Source organism: Microtus ochrogaster, chromosome 7 (genome assembly GCF_000317375.1).
Source record: "Microtus ochrogaster isolate Prairie Vole_2 chromosome 7, MicOch1.0, whole genome shotgun sequence".
NCBI classification, from domain to species: Eukaryota; Metazoa; Chordata; class Mammalia; order Rodentia; family Cricetidae; genus Microtus; species Microtus ochrogaster.
In genome coordinates, this window is record NC_022014.1 from 59,577,192 (window position 1) to 59,578,133 (window position 942).

Consider the following 942-nt stretch of genomic DNA (forward strand, 5'->3'; position numbering starts at 1 on the left):
ACTATAGACAGTATCTAGACTATAGACAGTATCTAGACTATAGACAGTATCTAGACTATAGACAGTATCTAGACTATAGACAGTATCTAGACTATCTACTAAATACTGAGCTGAAACACTACCAGGAAAAGCCAAACTTTTACATAAACTGTCCTTAGAAATTAAATTTTTTTAAATCAAGAAACCCTGGGTGAAATGGATAGTTATGGCTGATATGAAGAGAACTTAAGAGCCAAGCATAGTAGCTCACACCTTTAATCCCAACACTTGGGGCACAGAGAAAAGTGGATGGATCTCTGTGAATCTGAGGCCAGTGTGGCCTATATAGCAAGTCCAGAGCTACATAGTAAGACATAGCCTGAAAAAAACAAAAACAAAACCAAACCAAGAATGTTTAAGACATGTTCTTACCTAGGCACTCGTGGATCATGCCATGTGCTCACACCAGTCTGAGTATGTAAGAAATATACCTGGCCTTGCTGTGTTGTCCTCTGTTCTGTAAAATAAAGAAAATAATGAATACACACTCAGTTTTTCATATTCAATCAAACACCATTACATAGGATGATACTCTAATAAAATAAACATCTTGCAATTGCCAGTTTATTCTCTTACAAAAAGAAAAAAAAGCTTCACAAATTATTTGTTCAGACTGGCATGGTGGAATATGCCTTTAATCTTAATACTCACGAGGCAGAGACAAGTAGATCTTTGTGGGTTTTGAGGCCAGCCTGGTCTACAGAGTGAGTTCTAAGCCAGCCAGGGATACATAGTGAGATTCTATCTCAAAACAAAAAAAATCATCTCTTCAATCTCTGGAAACAATTGTATGGGTTTTTTTTTTTTTAAAGATTTATTTATGGGGGCTGGAGAGATGGCTCAGAGGTTAAGAGCACTGACTGCTCTTCCAGAGGTCCTGAGTTCAATTCCCAGCAACCACAT

At 37.4% G+C, this 942-nt stretch overlaps 1 protein-coding gene across 1 annotated transcript in view; it reads right to left on the reverse strand.

The window, feature by feature from the left end:
• The window catches only part of Smurf2 (SMAD specific E3 ubiquitin protein ligase 2), a 90,177-nt gene that overhangs the window by 30,528 nt on the left and 58,707 nt on the right, over positions 1-942 (reverse strand). Inside the window, exon 9 of the mRNA XM_005350423.3 lies at positions 412-496. Within this exon, the coding sequence (XP_005350480.1) occupies positions 412-496 (85 nt within the window). The remainder of the gene's footprint in view (positions 1-411; positions 497-942) is intronic.